The sequence below is a fragment of the Sciurus carolinensis genome, chromosome 4 (genome assembly GCF_902686445.1).
Source record: "Sciurus carolinensis chromosome 4, mSciCar1.2, whole genome shotgun sequence".
In the NCBI taxonomy this organism is placed as follows: Eukaryota; Metazoa; Chordata; class Mammalia; order Rodentia; family Sciuridae; genus Sciurus; species Sciurus carolinensis.
Window position 1 is genome coordinate 88,117,588 of NC_062216.1, and position 27,812 is coordinate 88,145,399.

General features: G+C 37.6%; 1 protein-coding gene across 1 annotated transcript; it reads right to left on the reverse strand.

The window, feature by feature from the left end:
- Window positions 1–1,042: 1,042 nt before the first annotated feature.
- Window positions 1,043–23,552, reverse strand: Ldhb (lactate dehydrogenase B). Its single transcript, XM_047550788.1, has 8 exons — window positions 23,398–23,552; window positions 20,233–20,367; window positions 12,335–12,452; window positions 10,218–10,391; window positions 6,392–6,565; window positions 4,733–4,850; window positions 2,644–2,767; window positions 1,043–1,408 (listed from the first exon to the last, which is right to left on the reverse strand). Exons 2-8 carry the CDS (start codon window positions 20,359–20,361, stop codon window positions 1,241–1,243), a joined length of 1,005 nt encoding a protein of 334 aa, XP_047406744.1. The 5' UTR covers window positions 20,362–20,367; window positions 23,398–23,552; the 3' UTR covers window positions 1,043–1,240.
- Window positions 23,553–27,812: the final 4,260 nt, after the last annotated feature.

Sequence of the window (27,812 nt, forward strand, 5' to 3'; positions counted from 1 at the left end):
TCATTTATAATTAGGTCTGCTTAGCTGAAGAAGGTATTTCCAATAACAGTGATAGGAGTTTCCTCTAACGTAAAGGCAATTTGGCAGCAGACTCTAGCTGGAAGAGCAGCTCCTTGAATATAAGGACCCAGCCTTCTTCCAGTTGTTGGCTCTGCATGCCAAGGGTTTTGAATTCTGCTCACAGTCTAGAGACAGCTGATCAATGTGATATGATCTCCTCATTCTTTTGACATTAAAATGCCTATTCTTCTGTATGATGGTTAGATAACACGGTATTTTTTTCTCCATGTTCTTCATCTTTAGTATCTATAAAATGTTTGGGATGGTAAAAACAACTTAAATATTAGCTACCATTATGCCCAAACTTTGAGCTAAGAATTTTATGCAATTTTCTCTTTCACTAATGCAACTCACATTAAAGGGGAATATTATTGTTACTGTTTCATAGGTAAAGAATTTGGGGATTAAGAGTGGTTAAGTACAGCAGCTGAACTGCCCAAGATCAAGTTAATCAATGATAATGCCAGTACTCAAACTTAAGTTTACATGATGCCAAAGCCTGTGCTTTTTAAAACACTCCCTCAACACTAGATATTACATGTAAATTGCAAGTTTTGTTAAAGAAAATCTGTTTTAAGTTCCCTCTAAATCCACATATTATGCTGTCTTCCAAAAGCCTGGATCTGGATGATTTAATCCAAACTTCCATTTTTCCTTCACTATCAAAGAAAAGTAACTCTCACATAGTGTTAACTTCAAGTTTACAAAGCCCTATTTTAAGGTTCTTCCTCTTAGAGAATTAAAAATAGAGCTCATACATGTTGAAATCCATTATAACTTTGGTTGTAGCCTTAAAACATTAATCAGACTCGCAGGACAACAAAATCATGGAACATACTATGAAAGAGAATTTTTGTGCTGTCTGGAAGGAGGAGTACAGAAGATGTAGTGTAAGTGATCCGGGGATTTAGGGACATTTATGATGTGTGGGAAAAATAATTTGAAAAACTAAAATCTTTCAGAAATCATTCCAGAAACAAAGCACACTAGAATAGTTAATTTTATTTGTTCAAGAGCTCATTACTGCAAGCATTAAAGTGAGCCTGGGCTTTGATCCTGTAGCCCGTATCACATATTAGGGAAGAAGCAAACTGATCCTTGTACATGGATGAAGACTAAAGGCTCAGGGTTAATCAATCACATTGTAGTTTTCCAATTTCTATAACCTGCAACTCAATAGTCACAGGTCTTTTAGGTCCTTCTGGATGTCCCACAGAGTATCTGCACTTTTCTTGAGCTGAGCAACCTCATCATCCTTCAGCTTCTGGTTGATAACGCTGGTTAATCCCCGAGCATTAAGGACACAGGGAAGGCTCAGAAAGACTTCATTCTCAATGCCGTACATCCCCTGTAAGAACAAACTCATTTGATTAAGAATGATGACAGGACCATGTTTGAACAGAGTTGTGGAAAACTACATAAGCATAAATTCATTCTAGACCCATGTTTTGAAGGTTTTGGATGTGAAGGAAGCTAGCGTATACTATGATAAAACCAGATAGATATAAGAAAGTAATAAGCCCTTGACTGAGCTTTACTCAATGTGTTTTACTGAACATTGCTCTCTATTTAGATGCACTTGAATAAAATTTGATATATGAATCTTCAAATTAGGTATTTTCAAATTATATTCTTAATGGACTACTTTCATGAAACCCTAGGTTTCCTAAAGATTTTTAGTTAAGGAAAGAATTAAATAGGTGATAATATTACATAGGTGGAGGGAATAATGAGGGTGGCCAACCTGAAATCCTAAGGAGTAGCTGGAGGCCACTAAAAGCCAAGATTCCTGCCACACCCAAGAGGTGCTGACAAAAAACACTTTACCAGTTTATATTAGGTAATTTTCAGAGTCAATTTAATACAACTAGTCAGATTAATTATATTAAAGTTACTTAAATATGATCTTTTTAAATTTGCAATTTCAAAAATTTTGTACACACACAAAAGTAGAGTACATATCCCAAGACGCTGCCATTACCCAGTTTTGGCCATACTTGCTTTCTAAAGTTACTATTTTAAAACAAACATCCGACACCATGTTTTATGCCGTAAGACTTCTGTGCATGTTTCTTTTTGTTTACTGCACTCCCCACTCACTTTTTCACTCCTGACACTGACTTGTAGAAAATGAGTCGGCTATCTTACACAATGCTTCAATATGATTTTATTTTTGCTTTATTAATTTCTACTTAACTGTTTTGTGGTTTTGCTCCACAGCTTTTGAATTATAGGAAATTTACTAAGGTATCAGGTACTGCATGAAAGGCAGTCTACAAGTTCATCACACCAACTTAAAATGAAACTATTATATGCATGCAAATAATCATATATTGTAAGGGTGTGCTGAATAAGATTCATTGATAATACTTAATTTGCCACATCATATAAGAAAGAATTATAAAAATTTATCAGATGTTGCTCTTGTTCTAGACTTCTATTGGAAAAAGGAAAAAGTAGTTTACATAGAACTTTGAGATACAGAAATAATTGTGAACTGTAACTTTACCTTAGCCTTTAATAAACAAACCTATTTATAGGATATAATGCTCACATTTATATATCTTGCACTGTATGCCTTACCTTCACCATGGTTGACACTGGATGAATCCTGGATAGATTTTTAAACATGGATTCAATGAGGTCAGCCACACTTAACCCAATAGCCCAGTTGGTGTATCCTTTTAGCTTGATGACTTCATAGGCACTAAGGAAAATAAATCATAAAGGAGGTTATTGAAACCAGAGCCCTGGATTTGACTTCTGTTTTATTTCTTACTAACTGTAATATTAGGTTAATTATTTTATCTTTCTTGACTCTTCCCTCTTTTTTAAAATGGATGTTAATATTATCTATTCCATAAGCTAAATACTGTTAAATGAATTCATATATAAGCAAAATACATAAAACTGTGAAGTACTGTATGGTAGACAATCTATTAACATATTGATAAATTATAAAGACTTTTTCAACTTTGAGAATTTTTTTTATTTTTAATTTTTTAGTTGTAGATGGACAGAATACTTTTATTTTATTTATTTATTTTTATGTAGTGCTGAGGCCTGAACCCAGTGCCTCACACATGCCAGGCATGCACTCTACTACTGAGCCATAACCCCATCCTGAGATTATTTTTTTCTATGTATATCAAATTCCTCAAAGAATCATTAAAATTGAATTACACAGAATTTTCTATGTTTGAGATATCAGTTAGTCTTTCTGCAAAAATTGTCTGCAACTAACTGATAAAAGTGTGTGTTGCTGCCCACAGCAACAATCCCGCGGGAATTTATAGGAGGTGGACTGGGAATGAACTACTTCTATTACTTTATTGGGTTACTTCCTTGCTTGGTTGCTTATTCGCTAGTTTATAGAGGAAGAGAGGCTTTGATTACTTTTAGTTTTAGAGGAAGAGAGGCTTTGAGAGGAAGAGAGACTTTGCTTAGAGGAAAACTTTGCTTAGAGGAAGAGAGACTTTGCTTAATTTTAGAGTGCTACTCTTTCAGAGATCTACTATTATCAGAGGTCTACTGCTTCTTTTTTTTTTTTTTTTTTGGGGGGGGGGTGGGTTGCTGGGGATCGAACCCAGGGCCTTGTGCTTACAAGGCAAGCACTTTACCGACTGAGCTATCTCCCTAGCCCCGGTCTACTGCTTCTTGGAGGTGTGGGGTGCGGCTTGTGGCTTGCGGCCAGTGGCCTGTATCCTGCATCCTGCAATCTGCGACCTGCAATCTAGAGGTGTGTGCTTCTTCCCGTGTTCTGCGATCTCCTCCCAGGCGAAGAGAATGTCTTTTATACACTAAGGCAGCCAATCAGCTTAGGATTAAGTAGCATGGTTGGAGCATGCGCCACGGTACCAATCAAGAAAGAATGAGGAACATCTGTTGACCACTAGCGCAGAGGAGATGTTAACTAATCAGGCAAAAGTAGATCACTAATTAGTGTTAACACTAATTATGAGCCACCTCTTGGCTCAATGCCAGCCACCATCCTAGGGCTACCCAAACATGTTTCTGCAAGTGTGTGCACGTGCTTGTGTGCTTTTACTTAATTTTAACAGTAAGTCTATGACTATACAACTCTACAGAGGAGATTCACCTTAAAGGCTAAATTGCCCCCCGGACTACACAGTGTCAGTGCCAGGGTATAAACCTAGGCCCAAATTATTGACTCTATTTTGAAACAATGCCTTCTTTTATGATGAGCAAAGGCCACAGAAAGAGGATGGTTGAAAAAAGAAGAAATAGCTTCACAAAGCCAAGAAAAAGTGGGGGAAATCTTTAGTTGAATGTGAAAGAAGCAGAGGACAGTTTAAATACTTTCAGCAATCTGCCTTTGGTACTTTTCTTAGGTGATTATGAGATAACACGTGTCTAGGTTTACCTTTGTAGGTAAACCAAACTTATTTGTTGACAGGTGGCAACACGAAGGCTCTCCTCACTTTGAATTCCACGTTGGGCTTGGGCTACCTCTGTAACAGCTCTTTCTCCAGAAAGAAAATATTTGCTTCCCTAGGGGGACTGGCAGAGCAGGCCTGACCAGTCTAAGGTGATAATTACATACTGACTACAGTAAGAGTTTACCTAATTAGGCAGCCATGAACACTGTTTGCAATTTTATCTAAGTAAAGAAGAAAATAAATCCTCTTAAGCCAAGCTCCCTTCCACTTGCCTTTCAACCACCATCTTATGCACTTCCTTCCAGTTTTCACTATCGTTGTCCGTTCCCATTTCTGGATTTAGTTCCTGGAGAGAAACACCAGCTACGTTCACTCCACTCCACACAGCCACTATAAAAAATAATAATAATAAAAAAAGATAGGCATTATAGATATTTCTTTCTTTAAAATCTCTTAATCCATATTCTGCCTTCTAATGCAAGTCACTGAATTAGCCGGTACCACTCCAACGACAAGTGACTCTAGTACAGTCCCCCTTTAGGGGAGACATTTGGTCTGATGTTTGCCTTCAAATAGCAACATTTCTGAACTTTTAATTTTCAATAAGTTTGGTGCAAAAAATCACTGTCCTAATTACAAAGAATATGAAAATTTTTTGCCTCTCTCTAGGTTTGTCAAATCATAATGGATTCTAATTTGGGACCCATCCTAAACTTTTGATTTGAGGAGTTTTCAAACTTGCCTCCAGCTTACTTTTTTCTAATATAACTCATAACTTCTAAGTAAAAAATTAATCAATCAATCCACCAATCTAGGGTAAGACCCCAAACCAAATTATACAAAAACTTTGAAATAAACAAGGGTCTGTTTAATTTAGGGGAAAAAAATGTCAGAGAGGGTTACAAAAACTAGCATGCTAACTGGACCTGGAAACATAAGACATGTGCTCCTCAGGGACCTCTGGAGGAGAACACAGAGACTCAGGAAGTATGAGTGAGGCACAGGTGAAGTCTTGTGTGGCTAACAGCTATGAAGGCAAAGCTGCCCACAGCCAAGTAAGACTCCATTAGTCCACCAGTTCTACCATCCAGCCAACTGGGCATTTCCAGGGTCTTAGGTGAAATCTGCATAATCATGTCCATGTGAAAACAGCTTAATTCTCTCTTATTTCATGTAGACAATACAGATCAATATCAGTATAGAAATAGAAAAAAAAACATGTTTGGGGAAAAGTGAGTAATGAGAAAACAGAGCACTGGACAGCACTCATATGCTTTCCGTTATGATGCTATGGGGTGGCAATAGCGTAACAGAAGTACAAAAGTTAAACCTAACCACGAGGAAACCATCAGACAAAACTAACTGATGGACACTCTACAAAACAACTCACCTGATTTTTCAAAAATGTCAAGATCATAAAAAATAAAGGTTGAGGAACTATTCCAGACTACAGAGAGTAAGGACATAGAGCTAGATGTAATGAGTAATGTTAGGATGAATCCTGAATTGGGAAAAAAGTTTTGGTGGGATTATTGAGACAGATAGTGACCAGACTGACTATGAACTGCAAATTAGATAATATGGTATCAATGACACATTTCTTGATTTTGATAAGAGTACTGTGGTCAGAAAAAAGAAAATCCCTGTTTTTAGTAAATACACACTAAGGGACTTATGGAGAAAGAGCCAGATGATTATGATTCATACTTAACAAATCAGAGTAAATATCAAAAGATAAAGGTAATAGAGAAAAAGATTAAGATAAAGGTAAGAAAGAAAAAAAGAGTAAATAATCAAGCAAACTGGGATGAGAATTTCAAACTTCTCTGAAGTACAGAGTCTACAAAGATAAAACTAAATCAAACAAAAAATTCAGAATGGCAAGATCAATACTATAAAAATACAGTAAATATTTTCTTTTTTTTTCTTACCACTTGAATCTCCATGTTCTCCCAGAATCCATCCATGGCAGCTGCTGGGATGAATACCAAGTTTCTCAGCCATGAGATAGCGAAATCTAGCAGAATCCAGATTACACCCACTTCCAATCACGCGGTGCTTGGGTAATCCACTTAGTTTCCAGGTAACATATGTAAGAATGTCCACTGAGTATTTTAGAAAAAAATGCAGGTAAGTAAATTGAAACCAATTTCAAATGCTATCCCAGTTAGTGGGGGCCCTGGCTTCTCCTCCCCAACTTCCTCATTTCCCAAAGGAGATGTGGCAGGAAAGATGTAATACTTTTTCCTTTTCATAATGAGAGATAATGGGTGAGAGAGACACAAGGACAAACCTTTAAGCATTATTAAAGAGATTTTGTAAATCATGAAGTATACAATGAATTGTGCTTTTTATATTTACATCGTTACCTGACGTAAGAATACATAGGAACCCTGCAGATGGATTAAGTTGAAAGAGAAAAAGGGTTGAACCAGACTCTCACATGGATTTCCACCAATTCTTACATTCTATGATAATGATTGTTATCAGAAACCAAAAAAAAAAAAAACATTTATTATTAAATTACTGAGGCATAACATCATATATAATTCAGTAAACTTTTTAAAAGATTTTGTTTTGAGGCAGGGTCTCACTAAGTTGCCTTGAACTTGAATTCCCTTGAACTTGTGATCCTGCTGCCTCAGTTTCTCAGTTTCACATGCTGGGATTATGGGCATGTGCCGTTAACGCCTGGATGTTCAGCATACTATTGTTGACAGTAGATGGTATTAAATTTTTCTACTATTTAATGAAAGGACATCCATGACACAACCTTTGTTTCAGTGTGGCACAGCCTCACAACTGCATAGGGAAAACTTGTGTTGGTCCAAATAGGATTATAGCACTTGGAGGTAAGCTGGACAAAGCAGAAAAATGTGCACACAAGAAGCTGCAAATAAACTCTGCATCTTCCACCTCCACACTCATCTATACACACTGGCTAAACTATTTTAAGGATATTTTGGACTGGATAATTCCTCTTCCTTGACAACTTTGAGTCATTGGAAGAGACTCCCTAGAGAACTAGATTTGGAAGCAAGTGCTACCTAAAAAGTTATATAATCAGTTAGTGACAACTGTCTGAGATACAGGGTTCAGCCACTTAATATGGCTAGCTATTTGTCATTCCACATACATATATTAAATGTATTGATAAATTTAGTATATTAATATTATGCCTGACATGCACATATTAATGTTACACCTACCACGTACATATTTATAAACAAGATGGAAGTATTTATCAAGGCTCAATCTACGGTCACAGTGAATAATACTGAAGCCATCTTTGTCCTTGCTGGTTGCCAACTCACGATATTCAATAAACTGTAAAGATTCCCCTGGCTCTTAGTCACAATCTTCCTCTAGGTTAAATACCAGAGAAAATCGTTTCACCATCTTATCAATATGTCTTCTGTGTTCACTAACATGGCAAATTATAGACATTATAGAGTGACTAGGAACTATTTAAGCTGTCAAAGGACAAAATTACAATTTAGTTTGAGGATCTTAATTGACTTTATTTTTGACTCGAGGATCAGGCAGCACTTCATCCCACAAACTAGAGGAAGCATCTATTTGGCTGAGCAGAAAAGTTTGCTTTTTATAACCAGAGAGAGGCTGAAAGGAAGCAGAAATAAAAGAACAAGAAGTGGATGGGTCATTTCAAAGTTACCTTCCTTGTAAGGGGAGGACAGAATAGTGAAAAATAACTGGTTAATCTCAGGCTATTTCAGATGAGTTGTTTTGTGTAAAGATTAAAACAGAGCCAGGCACGGTGGTGCACACCTGTAATCCCAGCAGCTCTGGAGACTGAGTAAGAAGAACTGCAAGTTCAAAGTCAGCCTCAGTAACTTAACAAGGCCCTGAGCAACTTAGGGAGATCCTGTCTCTAAATAAAATATAAAAAAGGACTGGGAAAACATTTGGCCTTTGTTTTTTTGGGATTGGCTTATTTCACTTAGCATGATATTCTCCCATTCCATCCATTTATCTGCAAATGTCATAATATTATTCTTTTTGGCTGAATAATATTCATTGTATATATATACCACAGTTTCTTTATCCACTCATCTGCTGAAGGGCATCTAGGTTGGTTCCACAATCTAGCTATTGTGAATTGAGCTGCTATAAACATTGATGTGACTGTATTACTATAGTATGCTAATTTTAAGTCCTTTGGGTATAAACCAAGGAGTGGGATAGCTGGGTCAAAAGGTGGGTCTATTCCAAGTTTTCTGAGGATTCTCCATACTGCTTTCCAGAGTGGCTGCACCAATTTGCAACTCCACCAGCAATGTAAAAGTGTGCCTTTTTCTCCACATCCACACCACCATCTATTATTGCTTGTTCTTGATAATAGCCATTCTAATTGGAGTGGATGATGATATATAATGGTGGAGGAGGGTGGGGGTGAGAGAAGAATGGAGGAAGTTTAGATTACGTAGAGGGAAATGAGAGAGGGGGGGGTATAAAAATGGTGGAATGAGACAGACATCATTACCCTATTTACATGTATGATTACATGAATGGTATGAATCTGCATTGTGTACAACCACGGAAATGAAATGATGTACCCATTTGTGTACAATGTATCAAAATGCAGTCTGAAAAAAAAAAAAAAAAAAAAAAAAAAAGGGCTGGGACATGGCTCAGTGGTTAAGCATCCCTAAGTTAAAGACTTTTGGTACCAAAAAAAAAAAAAAGATTAAAACAGTATGTCAATTGAAACCGGCCTGTTTGTGAAATCTGACTGTTATTTCTCCAGTCCAGATTTATCTGGTCAGTAATGGTTTAGTTTCAGTGTGGTGATGTGGAAATGTGGCCTGAGTGACTCCATTTTGACTTTTAGCCTGATCTGTTTGGGCCTTGTGCAGGAGCCTGGTCCCTCACAATGGCCTCCTTTATTCTGTAAGGCAAAAAAGTAGCATTGTTTCCAGTCAGAAGTTTTAATGTTTACTTTCCATGTATTTAGCAAGGAAAGTAGTTTTTAAGTTATAACATTTGACATTAGCAAATATTTGTCCATCAATATAGTCAATTTCTATTTTTAAAGTGGAACTGGTTTATAACTTTTAAAGATTCTTTTTCAAATTCAATCTGATTCAATTCTAAAAGTTTTATTGTTGTTGTTTTCTTGGTACCGGGGATTGAACCCAGGGATGCTTAACCACTGAGCCACATCCCCAGTTCTCTTATTTTTATATTTTGAGATAGGGTCTTGCTATGGTGCTGAGGCTGGCCTTGAACTTGTGATCCTCTTATCTCACCTCCTGATCCACTGGGATTACAGGCTTGGGCTACTTCACCTGGCAATCCTAAGATTTTTTTAGAGATGAGGATGCCAGATTGGGTTTTCCAGCAGAGAAGGTCAAATAGGTTAAAAGGGTTTTTTGTTGTTGTTGTTTTTTTTTTTTTTACAAATTGAAGCCATGTTCACATGTTTCAGTCCTTTCTTATTCTTCGCTCGCAGGATAATCTTTTAAAAATTTTTTGAAAGACTTCAGATTTTACAACAAACACAGATGAAAGAAAAAGAGGATAGTTCATGATATAACTTCTCTCACATTTTCTTGGAACATTTGGCCAAGGGACAGTGTCATGTATTTTGCAAACGTCATCCTTTTGTAGGCAATAACCAAAGACATGTGAGCCACTTCTGCTAGTCAACACAGGGACTGACCTTAAGTCCAAAACAACAACACAAAACCCCAAACATTACACCGAACAAAACTGGGACTTCAAATATTATAATACCTGGGTTGGAAACCACAATTATGATGCAATCGGGACTGTACTTGACGATCTGAGGAATAATGAATTTGAAGACATTGACATTTCTCTGCACCAGATTGAGACGACTCTCCCCCTCCTGCTGACGGACTCCGGCAGTTACCACCACGATCTTAGAATTGGCAGTCACAGAGTAATCTTGAAGAAAGGAAGAAAAAGCATTTCTTAAATACAACTTTTCATCAAGCTCACTATACACAATATGCTCTAGCACTCTAACTAGACATAAGGTTCTAGAATTTAATGAGACTTAAGTTTTCAGTAATGAAAGTTTCTGAAGTTTGGGTTGGGGATGCAGCTCAGTGGCAGAGTGCTTGTTTAGCATCCACAGGGCCCTGAGTTCAATCCCGACTGCCACAAAAACAAGACAACAAAGCAGGCTTTGAAGTTCAGTGCCCCCGTGGCCATTTTCCTCCCTTAGCCACACTGAAGCAATCCAACTGTAAAACTGGCTTGAAAAATCAATCGAGGAAGTAAAGATGACCCTAAATTGTTTCTAGATAAGAAATTCATTGGATTTGCAGGAATAAACAAAAGCATACACAGTGAGGCTAAAGTATAATAGGCAGACTTCCACCAACAACAAAAATCTATTGTTATGTTCTTAGTAAAGCAAGAATAATTCAGTAAAACAAAGAAAATCAATTTTAAGTTGCTTTTAGGCATATAATGCTAATAATAAGGGGAAGGAAGACACTGTTTGAGGCTATAAACTGAAACTTAGATTTCTAACACTCAGCATTTTAAGGGAGCATATTCACTTTCTAGCAGTGAAAAGTATTTCTTTTTTTGCAGGGGGGCCAAAGTATGTCCTTTTCAAAATCACTGGACTTGAAGATTTAATGTTATCCTTGCATGCAATAGCCATAAAGGGGTCACAGAACTAAACAAGCTATAATGTGACTTTTCCCTCCCATAAAATAGAAGTAATAGTATCAATCCCTCATAGGACTCTTGTGAAGTTAAGATGAGATAATACATGCAAAAAAAAAATTACACTCAACATTATTAATTCAGTTAACAATAGCGATTATGGTTTCTTCGAGGCACTCAAATTGCTGGAGCCAGAGGAAAAGAAGAAACTGCCAGCACTAGATTCACCAGGACGGGAAGAAGACCAATTTCCCACTAGGGAATGAGGGAGGAGAGGAGGGGGTGGAGACAAGTGCAAACACAGGTCATTTTAAATTGTGAAGATGTGTGTAGGCCCTGCTAGAGGTTTTAGAATACAGAGAAGAACCTATGCAAAGGCAGGAGATCCTTTAAAGAAAGAAGCGTATTCTAACTTTCATTTCAGAAAAATCTGCTAATTGGGAAGTAAAGATAATTATTGCAGTTGTGTGGAACACGGAATCCACGATCATTTTCTACATGTTCTTCCAGTGTGAAAATGTCAATTTGTCTTATATGCTTTTTAGCAGAATGAATGGAAAATGGGTTTCTGGAACCCATGAAAGAAAACTGGACTAGGGGCTGGGGAGATAGCTTAGTCAGTAGAGTGCTTACCTTGCAAGCACAAGGCCCTGGGTTCGATCCCCAGCACCCAAAAAAAAAAGAGAAAACTGGACTAAATGGGAAAGATGGTACACAACCACCCAAACAATGCTATGTATCATAATCGGTTATTTTCTCTTAGTGATATATATGCACGATCATTTTCGGCTAACAAATTCATTTCTAGTGACTACCAATGACAAGGGAATGTAAAATGATTGCCTTAGGAATGAAAGTTTAAATACAATAAAGAAATAAAAACAAGTTTTTTAAAGGAGAAAAAAATTAGATGAAAATTTTGAAGTATTTGAAGAAAATACTAAAACAAATCATGAACACTTTATTGTCAACAGTCACTGAAGTAACAGTTCTAAAAATTCAACTTTTGCTAATTAAAAAGTTTAGGATTGGGGCATACCTCCATATTACAGCACTTGTCTAGTATGTATAAGGATTCCTAGCACCGCAAAATTACAATAATGATAAATTCAAAATAAAAGTAAGCTTATTATGCTGTAAAGTACATTACAAGTGCATTTTTTTTATCACTAAATTATTAGATCACTTTGGGTGTGAAATGAAACTACCTTTATCTGCCACAATTTTAGGTGTTTGAAGAAATAAGCTTCCATGCTGCAGATCCATCATTTCTCCTTTGAGCTTATCTTCCAAAACATCCACCAGAGCAAGTTCATCTGCCAGAGACTAAAAACAAAACAGCAAGTGTTAGTACCTAAAGCCATGCTAGGATGCCTCAGCACATAGTATGACTCAAAGAGACCATTTAAATGCTAACCACCAAGTAGCTAAAATCCTACCTTGGAGTTAGGTACTCAACCATGATTTCATTAATATAATACAACTGTGTTTTAAAATTATGTGGACTTAAAGATTCTTTATGAAACCAACTGGTTCCACAGTGGGCACAGACATTAAGGGATGGGGGTGGTAAATAAGAAAGATATTCACTTGAACCCACAAACATTCTTGGGCAGTAGTGTGTCCAGATCGGAGGTTACCCAAGTTCAGAAGTTTCTGGGAGAGCAGATTTGGTTTAAATTACCAAGGGTGTGCATTCCCTTTGCCCTTGTTGAAGTTTGGAATGCTCAGGTCGACTCTGATCAATTCAGACACTTCAGTGGGGACAGCAAGCAAATCCTTACATGTGGAGGCGTTCGACAATGGCAGAATTTTCCACACATGATTAATTCAAACCTGTGTCTCTGAATCTTGCCTGATGTCAGAGTTCCCTTCTTTTCTATTCTAATTGTCATTCTCTGCTCCCCCCATCCAAAATAAAATTCTACATCAGTAAATGTACTACTATTTAGTCTCAATCTGGAGTTATAATCTTTATGTTCTCTGAATCTTTACATGAATAGTGAAAAGAAAAAAAAACAAAACAAAGTATTCTCCCTTTTAGAAATCAAGAATGAGCCAAGCATGGTGGTGCACACCTGTAATCCCAGGGGCTCTGGAGGCAGGAAGAGCTCAAGTTCAAAGTCAGCCTCAGCAACTTAGCAAAGCACTGTCCCAAAATGAAAAAAAATAAAAATAAAAAAGGGCTGGGATGTGGCTTGGTGGATAAGAGCCTCTGGGTTCAATCCCTGGTACCAGACAACAACAACAACAATAAAGAAATCAAGTATGTTCTTCAGCAAGTCCTTGATCTTTTCTTCTTTCATAAAAATGAGAGGAAGAGATGGTCAATCTAGATGCATCTAAACCAAGCTTTAAAATTCCCTTCTCTTATGGATGCCCATAATTTACAAACCATTTAAAATGTGGCTATCCCTCTCATTGAAATACCACTAAAGTTCTTGCCTCTACTGTTTTTAGGGCTGTTAGTAAAATAATGAATAATAGGATATGTCAATATTAGAGTTATTTTCAAAATGTAAATACCCCCTTCAGGAAGAACAGTGTGATCATTTACAAAGCAAAAGGTATTGATGGGGGACAAGGTAGGGCCTGGGGTCCAAGGAGCAGTCTGAAGGATAGGTACAGTAGGCCAGATGAAGTGCAGGAGTCAGGAGGGCATAGCCAGCAGAGAAGAGGCAGAAGAGAAGTGAGGAGGCCATGAGAAACCTGACCTACTTTGTCTGGAAGCAGGCCCTGGTTCCTGTAGGACCTACAAATGGGCAGGGTCCCAAGCTGCTAGAATGAAAGTGGGGCGAACCTCAGAAAGTATTTCAACAGGCTTGCTGGTGAGGAGCCTGTGGGACGGAAGACTTCCTGTAACTGGATGTGATTTTAATGTTAAACAACTGAATTGCAGTACTTGAAAACTTTTGAAATGGCCAATTTGTGAATTGGAGGAGACTTAGAAATATTTTCTCATTTCTAGGCAGTCAGTCCTGTCTCTCAGGGTTTCACATTCATGAATTCAACTACACTTGGATCAAAAATATTTTTTATTTGTTTTTATTTTTTATTTATTTATTTTTTGGGGGGTGGGTACTGGATTGAACCCAGTGTGCTTTACTACTAAGCTACAGCCGCAGTTCCTTTTCTCATTTAAAAAAAAAAAAAATTAACAAATTTTTTTAGTTTATTTTTATTTTTGAAGTTGTAGATGGACAACACACTTAATGTGCTTATTTTTATGCCATGCTAAGGATCAAACCCAGTGCCTCACACATGCTAGGCAAGTACTTTACCACTGAGCTACAGCCTCAGCACCCTTTTTTCATTTTTTGAGATGGGGTCTCACTAAGTGGTTTAGGGTCTTGCTAAATTGCTGAGACTGGCCCCAAACTTGGAGATCCTCCTGCTTCACCCTCCCAAGTCATGGGAATTACAGGTATGAGTTACAGTGCCCAGCAGTCAAAAAAATATATATCTTTTTTAATAAAAAAGACTACATCTATAGTGAACACATACAGACTTCTTTTTCTTGTCATTATTCCTTAAAAAACGTAACAGCTACTTACATAGTGTTTACATTGCTTTAGGCATTATAAGGAATCCAAAGATGGTTTAAAGTATATGGTATAAAGAAAGTGTGTAGGTTATATGCAAACACTATACCTTTGTATATAAGATCCTTAGATTTTGGTGTCACAGGGGTCCTGGGATGACTATATATCAAATACCAGCATTGATTTTTTTTTTTTTAACCATTTTTACTTAAACACAATTTGGCATTTTTAAAACCATTTTGTTCCTTTGCAACCTCTGACAAGATCACACAAAATTCCCATTTGTGTTTTCTAAGTCCTAAATGAATACAATAAACTTCATAATAGCTATAATAACATTCTGTCAAGGTACGGAATACTAGGAATATCAATCTTATTTTAGAAAGATCACGTGTGTGTAGCTCAAGTCAACAGAACAACACAATTTAGTGCTTAAGTACAAAAGGATATCACAGGATCTCAGATCCTGTCTCTTTTTGAGTGGGTGCAGAGAATTGGCTGAGAAGGGCATTTTTAGCTGACAAGGAAGGAAGAGATCCAGCACTAAAAAAAAAAAACAAAAAAACAAAAAAAACGCAGTGCCAAATTCAGCTAGATCTGTATGACTCAATGTCCTCCAAAGGTAGAGGCACACAAATAGAATAAGTGTGACCAAGTACTGATGCTTTTGTTTGACTTAAATAAATCCGCCTCTGTATTCACATATTCTATGTCCTATGAATTTATCATACACATATTTCGCTTAAACTGTTAGGTATATTTAAAACTGTTTGAAACAGAAAGGTTTAATCTTGCCATTAAAACAGAAAGGTTTAGATTAACCGCAAAAGCAATAATCTTATTAAGGAATAAGACCAGTTGGAAGACAAGAATACCACTGTTGACATCTTTAACTCTATCACAAAAATGTTTTTCAATCTCAAGTCCTACATGGATAGGGCAGGGTCTTGTTTTCTGCCTCTTGGTCCTTTTAGCTAATAAATTACTAGCACTAATGCCTTAATATTTGATGGTCACATTTTTATAGTCAAGTGTTTAGTGTACATAAAATTAAGTTTCCAAATAATTAACTAAATGGACAAGCACCATTTATTCAATAACTTATTTTCTTCCCCTCTGAAATGTCACTTCTACCATATTATTAAATATAATTTGGGTCCATTTCAGGTTTTTAGTTTGTTCCAGTAATCTATCCTTGTACAAATACCAAAATTCAACTATGTACTACTTGCAAAAACTACTTGGTCTGGGCATGGTGGTGCATACCTGCAATCCCACCTACCTACCTACTCAGGCAGCTGAGGCAGGAGGATTGTGAGTTCAAGGTCAGCCTAAGAAACTTAGCCAAACCCTGTCTCAAAATAAAAATTTAAAAAGGACCGGGGATGTAGCTCAGTGGTAAGTCCTTGCCTAGTATGTGTGAGGCCCTGAGTTCAATCCCCAGTACTAATAAACAATAAAATAATAAAATAAAAATTACTTTGCAACATACTTGCAATGTTGCTTCTCCTAAGAGTTGTGTTACACTATACTTATACCTCAAAAAAGAATATATGCAGTTACAGTTGATTGAAGCAAGGACAGACACTCAAATCAAGACAGAGGGACTCAGGCTGAGGGACAGTGGTGATCTTGCCTGGAAGTTCTGCACAACCCTGACAACACAATGGGTTGACATTCAGATCCTCCTCTTGACAGCTAAAATGCAGAGCCCAAGATGGGTGGTGGGGCAAGGTATATTTGGCAACAGTAGCTGAAAAAGCAAAACTGGGCCAAAATTTGACAAAATTTAAGTGAAATTAATCAGCAATAACCAGAGAATTCATTAATTTAATACATATTTCCTATGGAATACGCCAGACATTATTCTACTAATCAAGAATAGTGTCAGCAACAGGGGTGGGTGCAGTTCAGTAGTAGAGCACTTACCTAACATGCATAGGCCCTGGGTATGATACCCAAAATAAATAAGAATAAAAAGGAACAGAATGAAGAACAAACCTAGTAATCTTTAACAAATCCAGTAATTTTTGCTTTCTCGGGATATACAGGAAGGGAATAGGAATTAGACTAACAAAATAAGATAATTCTAAGGATAGAAATGCTATTAAGACCCAGAGGGTAAAGTGACATCAGTGAAGGCCTGCCTGCAAAGGTCATGTCCTTGAATGAGAACCCTGAGTTTCTCATTCAAGTGCATGCAACCCTGAGGTCTAGGGAAGAACATCCTAGGAAAAACCACATAAAAGGGTTTAAAGTCAGAAATGAACTTGGTGTTTGGGAGTAAGAGATAAAGTCAGAGATGGTATCATGGCCATGTACTGGGAGGAGCTGCTGCACTGTGCTTCTCGTGCCCCTGGATCTGTGCGCACCTCTGCCTTGCTCTGGGACTGGCAGAGGTGATCTGTAGGGTGCTGCAGAATTTCAGTAGGTAAACCACTAGTTTTGGTTGCTATGTAGGCAATGGTTGGGGATGAGTAGGTAAAAGGAGAAGCAGAAAATAACGGCAGGGCACTGTGCAAGGGAGCCTCAGTTGCCTTCCTAGTCTAGAGAAGACCCGTGCCTTCACAACCTCTTGCTCTGGTACCATAACTTCAACCACCTCCTGGGGCACAGCAACATGTGTCCTCTGTAAAGCACAGCAGCTATTCACTCAAAAAGGCCAGGTCTGGCACTTACAGTCTGGGTGCTCTTAGCCCTTGTGAGGTTTTGCTCCCCAACAGTAATAGAGATGTCAATACCTGCTGGGAGGTTTCACAGAGGAATGAATGAAATGATAAACAAACACCTGATGGACTGTTATTTTTCTTTCTCTATTAATATATTGAGGTTTCTAATCTTTCCCAAATATTTAAACAATTCTGAACTACTTTAATCTTGCCATCAAGAGATATTTTGACATTAGTTAACAAATGGTCTTTCAACAAGGTGACTCTTATGTTGAGTTTGTTTTCAAAACTATCCTTCATCAGATGGTCTCCACATAATATTTAAGGCATTTTGTGAAAAATAAAGGGAAGAGGAGTATAGTATTGAAAAACAGGAATCATAGCATCTACATTTGAAAACTTCAGCTGTGCTAGCAGCAGAGGCTATTCTCTCAAGTACTTGGGTCAGGCCAAATTATTACATAACTCCAGACAGTCTCAACTTATTTACTGAAGACATTTTAAAATTTGACTAAAATGATCATAGCCATACTTCTTATGAAATCATGAGTTCAGATATAGTTTCCTGAAAAGCACAAATGTTGATATCAGCAGTGGGAAAGAAAACCCTTTTACTAGTATTTTATTAATACATTTTTGTTTTTAACTGCCTAATACTGGCATAGGGCAAAAAAAAAAAAAAAAAAGAAAGAAAAGAAAAAAGAAACTGGAGTCACTATTGGTAAGAGTTGAGAGTCCTGGCTTCAAAATAGACATGGTCTCCAACATATCAAGTTTTGACTCTAGGTTTTATAACTTCCAGTTGTGGGAAAGCAATGCACACTCCATAGGAAGTGTACTTTTATTTTCACTTATTGATCTTTTCCTGGTCTAGCTGCAGATCCCAGTCAACCTCATAATCACAATATTCTCCAGTATACTATGTTGCTAAGCTATGATATTCAGTAGTCTAGGTGTATTAAGTGCATTTTTTTATAAACTTACAGGTTTATCAAGAAGTGCATCAAGTTTGCTGTGTAACGGTGGACAGGCTATGTAATTTTTTCAGGTTCAGTCACCTTATCTAAAAACAAGTATATGAATAGGCCCTACCTTGAGATTGTTTAAAAGCATTCGACTTAAAATACTTTGAACACAGTAAATGCTCCATATGTGTTGTTAAATGTAAGCTGCCAAAGAACAGAGACAACTGAATTTGTGTTACTGTACTCAAATCATAGGTTATCTAGTCAATCAATCTAGAAATAAATGCCAAATAATAAAACTTTCATCTGTGTACACTTCATATTTCAAGTGATTTTTCAGGTATCTCTTCTCAACAAATATTCAAAATTTATTCCTTTAGAATTTAAACTTGGAGGATCTGGGGGTATAGCCCAATAGTAGAATGCTTGCCTAGCATGTGCAAGGCCCTAGGTTCAATCTCTAGCCTAAAAAAACTTTGCAAACAGAAATAGATTTGGCTAGGAGTTTCTCAGGCACCTGAGATATGATACAAAATGGCCCACGTGCTCTACCAAGGGCAAGGGAGAGTTTGCATGCTTTCTTTCCTTTCTCTCCTCCTATTTTTAGGGCAGCACCTATACAAACAAGGAATCAATTCAGCAAGGTAAATAAGAAAAAGGCTTCTTTCCTCAAAAGCTTTGAGGAACTAAAGAAAACAAACTGGTTTGAACTGCAAGGGGTAGGTATGAGGTCAGCCAAGTCTATGAAGTTATACAGAGAACAAAGGCTTGAGAAGTAGGTGATTTGGTACAGTAGCTGTGTTGAAACTGACATTGAGAAATACACTGATTGTGTAAAAATATGTCCTATTTGAGGAAATGTACCAAGGGACTCAGAAGTAAGAGCATAATGTCTGCAACTTATTCTCAAATATATGCCTGACAGAACAACAAAATGTTGGGAATTAGTAAATCTGGGTGAAGGGCATATTAAAGTTTTGATTTTCTTATTATTCTTGCAAGATTTTCTGTAAATTTGAAATTATTTCGAAATAAAACTACTAGTTGAAAGTTTAAGAGGAATCATAGAATATTCTCAAAAAGTCACTGCATAAATTACTTCTTAATTATAAAGGATAAAGGGACCCCTTACAGTAAAAGTGTTGCATACACCCCTTTAACCAGTGAATAAATTCAGCATCCCTGGAAACGAGATAAGTTGAACATCAAGTGTCCCCTGATGTGACGCATCAAGAAGAGCAAGATATCACAGTCATAACCTCATTCCCAAAATATAAGTTGGACTCAATCACAAGGAAATACTAGACAAACAAATTGAGGGACATTCTACAAAACCGACTGGACCCTATAAAAATGTCAATAATACAAGAGACAGAGAAAGCTGAGTTGGGGCCAGAGGTGTAGCTCAGTGGTAGAACACTTGGCTTAGTATGTGTGAGGCCCTGATGCGTGAGGCCCTACGTTCAATTCCCAGCAATGCTAAAAAGGGGGGCTGAAAAAAGCATAAATAGACAAAAAAAGCATAAATAGACAGCACAAGTATATAAAGTAGGTGATCTTGGACTAATGTGAAAATAGCTATAAAGGGCATGATTTGACATGGAGAATTTTAAATACATATGCTCTATATTATATAATAGTATTGTAAGAATGTTAAATTTCCTGTGTAGTAACTACTGTGGTTACACAGGGAGAATAGAATTCATTTAGGAGATGCGTGCTCAAGTACTTAAAGGTGAAGTGTCATGATGTCTACAACTACTTCAAATTATTCAGGAAAAAAAAAAAGTCTTTAAAAGATTAAAAAAAGAATGAATAAATAAATTGAGGAAGAGAAAATTTTAAATATAAGAAAAAAAAATCCTAAAGTACATAAAGAGCTGTGTATATAAGCTGAAATTGTATCACATATGGTGTTCTTAAAATGTACCTTTCCCAGAATGCTGATAGCACACGCCATACCAACTTGTCCAACACCCACTACAGTGATCTTATTGTTGGGGACTGCTGTGTCTTCTTCTGCAACTGGTGCAATGAGTTTTTCCTTAAGGGTTGCCATTTTTAACTGTAAGAAAAGAATCAAAACATTATACATATGTCCACATAAGAAATCTGAATGGGAGTTGTCCTTAAGATATTACTGTTGCGATTTTAAACTAAAGTGCAACTTAAAATGAGCCTAATGACAGTGGTAGAGCATTTGCCTACCATGCACAAGGCCCTGGATGCAATCACTAGTACCACACAAAACAAACAAACAAATAAATAAAAATTTAACATCCCAATAATATTCTAGGACACAAGAATATATTTTAAGGAACCAAGTGACTTATTTAATGGAAAATTTAAACAAGGACAAAATCTCCATGAAGCCACTTAGAATTGAGATTTTTCTCTTTAGCTTAGGACTCCATATATTTAATAAGTTGCAACCATTTGTCTTACATCCATTTTTGTTGTAACCATTTATTTACTGGCTAAAAGACAGGAACATTTATATTTAAACAAGCTAATTTGTTTCTTTTGCCCCTATCTATGTGTAACTATGTTAACTACTTAACCTATGCTTAAGCTAGGTCAAAAAGAAAGGCCAACATGAATATATTCTATTAATAGCTTACTATAAGGACTGGTTCTTACAGTGAAATTGTATCATATATGGTATTCTTAAATTTCATATAAAATGTGTCACAATGTACCAAATGTGCAGTAAGTGCTTAGTAAGTACATGATGACAAAATGGTGATGAATAATGTTGGTGAAAACATATTACTCTACAGTTCTTTTGGTAAACCCTGGAAACTTCTCAAATGGTGGGCAGATACTTAATACATTTTCCTTTCAAAGGGTCACATTAAGGTGATCAGCCTTTGACTCAATTTCTTTCCACCCACTTGAAATTAAAAAAAAAAATTTTTTTTTTTTTTTTTAAATAAATTCAACCTGCTGGAAAGCATTTTATACAATACCACCCAATGTGTCTATGTCAGATAAATTTTCTGGGTAACCAAAATAAATGGGAAAATCTATGGAAACAAACATCAATTATGTGGCAATTTTGTACACAAAAGGTACTGCCCTGCCTTCTTAAACAGGTTACAGACAATAAATAAGCCTTTTTTGCATAATGATGTATTGTAAGTGTAGTTACCCATCATATGTCTAATAATTAAGTGTATTTTTTAGTTTTCATGATGGACTGTTGCATCTGAGGCTACTGTACCTGCTTCGAACTGAGTCAACTCATTCTGGTCTTATTTTTGCTTCTAATCTGTAATGGACTAAGTAACAAAACCAGGTTTAGTAACTGTACATGTTAAAGGGTTAGGAAGACTCTTAGTAAGAATAAAGTACCTGAATTTGGAGATAATCATGTAATAACTATTTTGGTTCCATGTCTATTTTTTTTCTTTCTAAAAACTATTTTCCACAATCTGAAACAACTAAATTAAGAGATAATTTTGCTTTTTCAGATCACATTTACAGTTTTCTAGTGAATGCTAAAAAGATCCAATGTAGTACAAGGGCCCCCACAAATGGAAGACCTTAAAATGCAATTCAAACCTGTCGTGCACTTGAGCAGAATCAGAACTAATTTCTTCTTGTTGAACTCAGTTAAAACTGCAGTTTCCTCCCATTTAAGCTTATTTTTGTTAGTCGGTTTAAAATCCTTTAGGTATACAGGGGTTCTAGTAAGCCATAGAAAACAAAAATCTAGAATTGGTTGCCAGATAAAAACAGAGTTATTCTGATAGGCTATTTATTTATTTATCAACCGTTTTTAGATTCTTTTTTTCCCCACATTTTTTTTAATTGGTGCATTATAGTTACACATAATGATGGGATTTATTGTTACACATTCATACATGCACGCAATACAATTGACCAACATCATTCCCCAGTACCCTGATAGACCTCTTAGTTTTGGGGATTTCAGAAACTATAATTTAGAGGCTCCAACTAGTACTGATTCTTTCAGATCTTTCTGGAGAAAATATTTTTAATTGTTCCCTAATAGGAATTATTAAAAAAAAAAATAAGAAAATGGTTTGCATTATATGCAGTCCTCTGCCAAATCAGAGCGGTGGCTATAGCAAAAAAGAATGCCAAACAGCTTAAAAGCAACCAGGGACTCCTGGTCCTTTAAATCTCCCACCCCTGTGGCTATAAATACTGGAAATGTGCCAGTGCCTTAAGTTCAGGAACAAAGATCCTCTGCAGCATCTCTCATTCTAACCCTTTAAAACCCGGGTTTTGCCATCTAATTCCTCCACGCAGTGCGTGGCGGCTCTCCCCTTCCCCCACAGCCCAGGCCCCACCTGCAGTTTGTTCTGTTCACCGCCCACAAGCCACCTCTTCCTCCAGGCGACTGGCAGCGGACAAGGGCAGGTCACGAGGAGGACGGGCAGCAAACACAGATCTCCTCGGATAAAGTCTCTGGGGAGAAGTCTAGGCCCTCCTTACTCTCAGCACCCAATGCTGGCAAAATAAACAACTCTCCCCAGCATCAAGAGGCCAGGAAAGCGCCGGCATAGGGCTCAGAGGGCAGGGAAAGAATGTAGTGCGGGACCAAACTTGCAGATCATTAGATGCTTTTACCTCCATCCCAGCAAACGCAGAGGCAGTTTTCCACTTCCCTGGGATCCAGGTTCAAAACCGCCCAGCCTTCATCTGCCACCTGGTTTCTTCCCCCACCCCCAGCTCCTCCAGCACGTGTCCCGGATCCCGCCAGCAGGCACTGGGGGTGATGTGCCCGCCATCAGTCGATCTAGGGCACAGTAGGGCCTGGTTTTGCTAAAAATGCAACAAGTCTCTCCCCAGATAGAACGCAGGCCGAAGATGGGCCTGCAGAGGCGAGGACAAAGCCTGGGATTCCGCCGCAGCCGCTTCTCTCCACCTTGTGCTACCCGGGCCCTCCCACGGCCCGCGGCCCCAAACCGAGTCAGGGCCCAAGTGGGGATGCTCAGGACTACAAGCCCAAGAGGGCAGATGTGCTTCTTGGTCCCTCCTCCCGTTTTGCCACTCAATTACTCCCTTGCACGTCCCATCCGGTGTGTCTGTGAGCCAGGATTCAGGGTCCTGGGCTGAAACCTACCAGGCAAGAGAAGGCTCTCGAGACCGCTGGAAGAGTCTGGCGAAGACAATGTCAGCTGCGCGCGTCTCCTCGGGCGCCGGATCTGCAGCCAAGGAGGAGGCGGGGCCCACACCCTCCGCAGCCTCTTAGGTTTCTCTATTGTGATTGGAAACCCGAGCACCGCCTACCCTTCCCCTCGGCTAGCTCAATCCCCTTCAAGGACAAGGGCTCAAGTATGCGCACGCCCTCCCCCGCTCCCCAGTTGAGGAGGTCACCTTCTCGCGGCTGAGGCAGCCTCCGCTCTCAGCTACTCACAGCTTACTGGCTCTTCAGTGCGGTCGCTGAGTTATCTCTAAAACCTGCCTGCCCATCGCTGACTCTCCTGGACTTTCGCCGTCTTGTTTGGATAGATTTAATGCAAATAGATACACATTTCTAGGTTGCTTGCGGTTCAACTTTAGAGGACCAATCTTCTCAGCTAGGATGTAGGTGATGTGTTTCCCTCGAATGATGCTAGTGCTTCTGAACCTTTAAACAAAATACTACTGAATTTTGATCATCAGCATTTTAAATTTCATTTGATGAAACAATGACTTTTTTTTTTCACCTTAATTCAACTAATAAGCACCATTTGCCTGCTAGTTGTCTGACAAACTCAGTGAGGCCTGGTTTCTGCGCTCTGCAGTTCCTCTACAAATCTGCATGGTCACAAGGGCAGACCTTGTAGTGAAGGGAGATTATGGGGCCACTAAGTGAGATAAAGTTTCTATTAACTCCTGAATAAAGCTAAATAAAGCTGGATGTTATCATCTCTGTATCTTCAACACCCAACCTAGTCCCGGCTACCTTAATTCAGTATTGACAAATGAGTGATTAAGCAATTGGAGGTATTCTGAAGATTCAGTTTCAGTTGTGTTTTCTTCTAATTAAATTGCTTCTAAATATAACAATCCCATAAACTCACTATATGTGAAAAGGGTTTTTGTTTCTTCTGTTTTTGTTTGTTTTGTTGGTGAATGTATGGTTTTTGTAAATAACCATAAATTCTATAAATAACTGCTTTAGTTTCTTCTAAGTGCCAAACATTACCATAAATTCTATAAATAACTGCTTTAGTTTCTTCTAAGTGCCAAACATTGAAGGTACAGAAGATACAGATACAACAGATGCTTCTAGTCTGAGTAGGCAAACTATTTTGATTGCAATACAATGTGATAAGTGGTAACAGAGATTTAGTTAAAACACAATAAATTTCAGAGGGAGGAATCACTAAGGAAGGGGTGTTTGAGAGGAATTGATAAACCTTAACTCTCCCAGCATCTCTAGGATTACACATCCAGGTAGTAGCGACTTTGAATGAATCAGAAGATATGGGCTAGTTACAGGGACATCTGTGTACTTTTCCCCATTTGCTGCACTAAAAGTCCTAATAGATCCTCCTTTTGGATGTTAAGGGGAAAAAAAAAGATTTAGCTCAGTTATAAATGAAAAGGGAGAAGAAAAAAGTAGGGGATAATCTCAAAAATATTACATTCACCTTGAATCCAAGTTTGAAGCAAGACTAGCAAGACACAACCACAAGAAACTTAGAAGCTACCTTCACCTTTTTCTCATTTACTTTCCCAAACAGTATCCAAATTCCCTAGACTTTATTTCTAATTATCTCCACAATTATTACCCTTCTCATCTCTTTTACAAAGGGATGTGTGTCTTTGGGGGTGGAGCAGGAAAAATGAGAAGAGGTTTCTATTTCCTTTCTTCTACCCTGTCCCCATTCCTCCCCACAAACTAATCTGATTGATTAAACCAAATTCCCCAATATGTGACCATACATGAGAGAAGAGAACACACAGTTCCATCCTCAAACATTTTTGAGAATTGTATGTCAGGTTAGTTATCTTTTCAAGTGTTAGGAGTGAAGGACAGCTTTATATATTTATATATACAATGATCAAAAATATACTTTTTTTTTTGGTATTAGGGATTGAACCCAGGGACCCTCAACTACTGAACCACACCCCCAGCCCTTTTTATTTTTGATTTTGAGATACGGTCTTACTAAGTTGTTGTGGGCCTTGTTAAGGTCCTGAAGCTGGCTTTGAACTTGCAATCCTCCTGCCTCAGCCTCCTGAGTTGCTGGGATTACAGACATACACCATCACGTCCAGCAACAATACACTCCTCATACCATTCTATTCTCTAAGAAATCATTTGGAAGCTATATCTCAATTCATTGAAAAATAAGAAAAATTAGGAATTTAAGACAAGTTATAATATAAAAGTATAGGCTGGCTGGAGAGTTCCTCAGATTTGAACCCAAGCACAAAACAAAAACAAACAAAAAAACACACAGGCAGTGATGGCCAAACCTTTTAGAGATAAGGCTAAATATTTCCAAGAAAAATGGGTTATAAAACTGAATATAAATGTCAAAAATTGTGAAGATTTTTTTTTTTCCTGAAAATGTGTAGTGAGAAATTTCCTGTGGGACAAACATTATTTTAGGGATAAAGGGAGGCAAGATAACTACAAATGGGAAACATGCATTCTAGTAGAGAATTATAGATGATAAACAAGTTCATGAATGAAAGTAGTAGGATAAAGAATGTAGCCAATCATGGTGGCTTATGCCTGTAATCCCAGCAACTCAGGAGGCTGAGGCAGGAGAATTTCAGATTCAAAGTCAGACTCAGCAATATAGCAAAGCCCTAAGCAACATTGTGAAAACCTGTCTCAAAATTAAAAAAAAAATAAATAAAAAGGGCTGGGAATGTAGCTCAGTGGTTAAGTGCCCCTGGGTTCAATCACCAGTACAAAAACAAAAATAAAAACATGACAGCATACTCTGTCTACCCTGTGGGTCCTTGGGACAATTTATTTATGATGTGCCATGGTCCAGCCTATGGCAGAGGGCAGAATAGTTTGCTTCTGTAGTGAATGACTCCAAACTGCTATTTTTGTTTTAACCTTCTGTGTCTTAAAATAGTTGTCTAGGGGCTGGGGATATAGCTCAGTTGGTAGAGTGCTTGCCTCATAAGCACGAGGCCCTGGGTTCTAATTCCCAGCACCACACACACAAAAAATAGTTGTCTACTTTTAAAAGATGGTCAGCTATTTAAAACCACGGTCATTGAATTATAGAAAGGAATAGTATCTCTGGAAATAATCTAATCAAAATGAGTATTCAGTATTTGGGTGACTGGTCTTAAGTTATTCTATGATTTAAGAATGAAACCAGAAGCCAGGCACAATGGCATACATCTATAATCTCAGCAATTCAGGAGGTAGGAGGATCACAAGTTTGAGGCCAGCATTTAGTGAGGCCCTAAGAAATTTAGTGAGACACTATCCGAAAATAAAGATGAAAAGGACCAGGTATGTGGCTCAGGGGTAATGCACTCCTGGGTTGAATCCTTAATACCAAAAAAAAAAAAAAAAAAAAAAAAAGAAACCAGACATATTTTATTATGTTAAAATGAAATGAATCAGGCAGCAGACTACAAAGAGAAATGCCTCATGGTTTTACCTACATATAGAAGCTTTAAAAGTTGATCTTATGTTGGGATTTTGAATGTTCCTAACACAAAGAAATGGTAAAATGTTTGAGGTGAGGGATACAGCAATTACCTGCACAGAAATTACAGTGAGACCATCGCTCATTGTATCATGTATTGCAATGTCACACTATACCCCATAAATCTGTACAATAATTATTTGCCAATAAAAAGAATAAAACCAATAAACCAAACTATTCTGCCCTCTGTCATAGGCTGTAGGATGGCACATAATAAATAAATTATCCCAAGGATCCAGAGGCTGGACAGAATATGCTGTGTTCCTATTTGTAGAAATTTTTTCTAAATTCTATTTTCTGTTTTTATTCTTCTGTGGCCACAAACCAGATTCACATATATCATCAGAATTATAAATTTCTTGAGGGCATTTTATTCATCTCTATATTTCCAAAAAATCTTGGACAAGATACTTTCATGTTTCCCATCAGACACCTACAAACTTGGAGTCAATGTGAGCAAATGAATCCCAAGTTAAGATTTAGGGTTAGGACATCCTTTGGTTCAGTCTTCCTCCCTCCCACCCTCCCTTCCTTCCTTATTTTCCTTTTTAGCTGGGAATGAAACCTAGGGCCTCATACATGCTAAACCTGGGTTCCACCACTGAACCACACCTCTAACAATAGTCTCTTACATCATTTTTCTGTGCAATTTTTTTGTATTTCCTGATTACCAGGTATATATCAAAGAGTTGAAGTTCCTTGAAGTTGAGTGCAGGTAGGTGAGGTATTATTCTAATGGAAATATAAACTTATAAATGGAGAACAACTGGAGCTGGTGGGTATCTCTAACCACAAGGAGAAAAAAGGAGCCAAGGGGAGAAACCAACGTTAGTAGGGAAAGAAGACAATTGAGAGTTCAATA

Coding starts and splice junctions, on each gene's coding strand:
- Ldhb (XM_047550788.1), bottom strand. CDS start 20,361: ATGGCAACCCTTAAGGAAAAACTCATTGCACCAGTTGCAGAAGAAGAC. Junction 10,392..12,334: donor TAAAATTGTGGCAGATAAAG/GTAGTTTCATTT, acceptor CCTTTCTTCAAG/ATTACTCTGTGACTGCCAAT. Junction 1,409..2,643: donor CAGTGTCAACCATGGTGAAG/GTAAGGCATACA, acceptor TTGTTCTTACAG/GGGATGTACGGCATTGAGAA.